Genomic DNA, 1,758 nt, shown 5'->3' with positions numbered 1-1,758 from the left:
GTGTAAACTGTTTAAAAGAAATTGAAGTTGTGTATAATAATTTGTCTGGCCAGTATCACAGGACATGGATAGACTAGACATAATTTCAAACATTCAAATCAGTTTTATTCTGGAAATTTTTAATAGTCTCTCAGCTCTCATCATGAAAATATGAGCTCATACTGAGAATGACTCGTTATTTCTTTCCTTACAGTACCTGTATCTTCTATCCACAATTGCTCATTTTTTCCACAGGTTTTTCATGGCATTTTTCACCTCTGCGTTTCTCAGTGTATAAATCAGGGGGTTGAACATGGGTGTCAAAATACAATAAAACACAGCCACTATTTTGTCCATGGACAAAGTAGACGATGGCCGCATGTAAATAAATATACAAGGCACAAAGAACAGGGCAACAACAGTGAAGTGGGCCCCACAGGTGGAGAGGGCTTTGCGCCTCCCCTCGGCACCGTGGCACCTCAAGGAACGCAGGATGACAACGTAGGAGGCAGCCAGCATGAGGAAGTTCAACAGGCAGATCACACCACTGTTGGCCACCACCAGGACGCCAATGACATGTGTGTCGGTGCAGGCGAGCTCCAGCAAGGGGTACAGGTCGCAGACAAAGTGATTGATTACGTTAGGCCCACAGAAGGGCAGCTGAAGGACCAGGAGGAGCTGAACCAGTGAATGCAGGAAGCCCCCCAGCCAAGCCACCCCCACCAGCAGGGCACAGAGATGCTTGGTCATGGTGGTTGTGTAGTGCAGAGGCTTGCAGATGGCCACGTAGCGGTCATAGGCCATGACCGTGAGCAGAATGATTTCAGTTCCTCCCAGTAAATGGGCAACAAAGAATTGAATCAGACAGCCCTCAAAAGAGATGGTTCTCCCCTCATACAAGGAGTCTGCAATGAGTTTGGGGGTCATACATGAGGAATAGCAAGTATCAATAAAGGACAAACATGAGAGGAAAAAGTACATAGGGGAGCCCAAGGTGGGACTGAAGATAATGGTGATCATGATAAGTAGGTTGCCCCCAACAGAGACAAGGTAGACAATCAAAAAGAACACAAACAAAACTCTCTGCACTTCAGAGTTTTGCGAGAGTCCCAGCATGAAAAATTCCGTGATGTTTCGTGGACTATCCATGAATCCATGAGCAAGGACTTGGGTGAAAAGAGATTTCCCAAGAAAAATGTATTACTACCTCTTTCAAGAAATTTTTTCAAGTTGGGGGAAATCAGTGTTTGTGGAATAGCATTATCCCAAATCCTGAATCCCAAAGAAAGAACCTGTTAATAATGAAAATCATTTTCTGCGTTTCTAATTAATAATTTTGACAGAGTACAAAGTTAAATAACAGATAAAATAAACAACTCCCGAAATATTACCTCTCTTGCATTTTAACCGATAAGTATGAATTCTGTTTTCTGACTGAAAATATCTTCATGGAAGTTTTTTTGTGATAAAAGGATAATATAAATTTTAGTTCACTGAAAATAACCACTTCTGGGAAAATAATCCCTCTAATTTTTTTTTTTTTTTTTTACAGTTGCTTTTTTGGAGCTACACTTCTAACTCCCATTTGTACTCCTCAATGCACATGGGCACCGACTTCCTCATCTCAAGCCCAACTCAGCTCTTGCTCCCCCTTCCGCATTTCCTCCGCCACCGCTACAAACACGGGAGTGAGTCATCCTTGACTTCTCCCTTCACTAGTCCACCTCATAATTGCAAAATTAGTCACCACACCTTATCAAGTCTTGTTCTTTACTGGGG

General features: G+C 42.6%; 1 protein-coding gene across 1 annotated transcript; it reads right to left on the bottom strand.

The window, feature by feature from the left end:
• Window positions 1-219: 219 nt before the first annotated feature.
• Window positions 220-1,128, bottom strand: LOC122482704 (olfactory receptor 140). The gene has a single exon (XM_043579003.1). It carries the CDS (start codon window positions 1,126-1,128, stop codon window positions 220-222), a length of 909 nt encoding a protein of 302 aa, XP_043434938.1.
• Between the last annotated feature and the right edge of the window lie 630 nt (window positions 1,129-1,758).

Source organism: Prionailurus bengalensis, chromosome D1, assembly GCF_016509475.1.
Source record: "Prionailurus bengalensis isolate Pbe53 chromosome D1, Fcat_Pben_1.1_paternal_pri, whole genome shotgun sequence".
Taxonomy (NCBI): Eukaryota; Metazoa; Chordata; class Mammalia; order Carnivora; family Felidae; genus Prionailurus; species Prionailurus bengalensis.
The sequence above is the reverse complement of the archived record's forward strand: the minus strand, read 5'-3'. Positions and strand labels throughout refer to the sequence as shown.

What these genes read in the sequence shown, in the direction of transcription:
- LOC122482704 (XM_043579003.1), bottom strand. Translation starts at nt 1,128, where the DNA reads ATGGATAGTCCACGAAACATCACGGAATTTTTCATGCTGGGACTCTCG.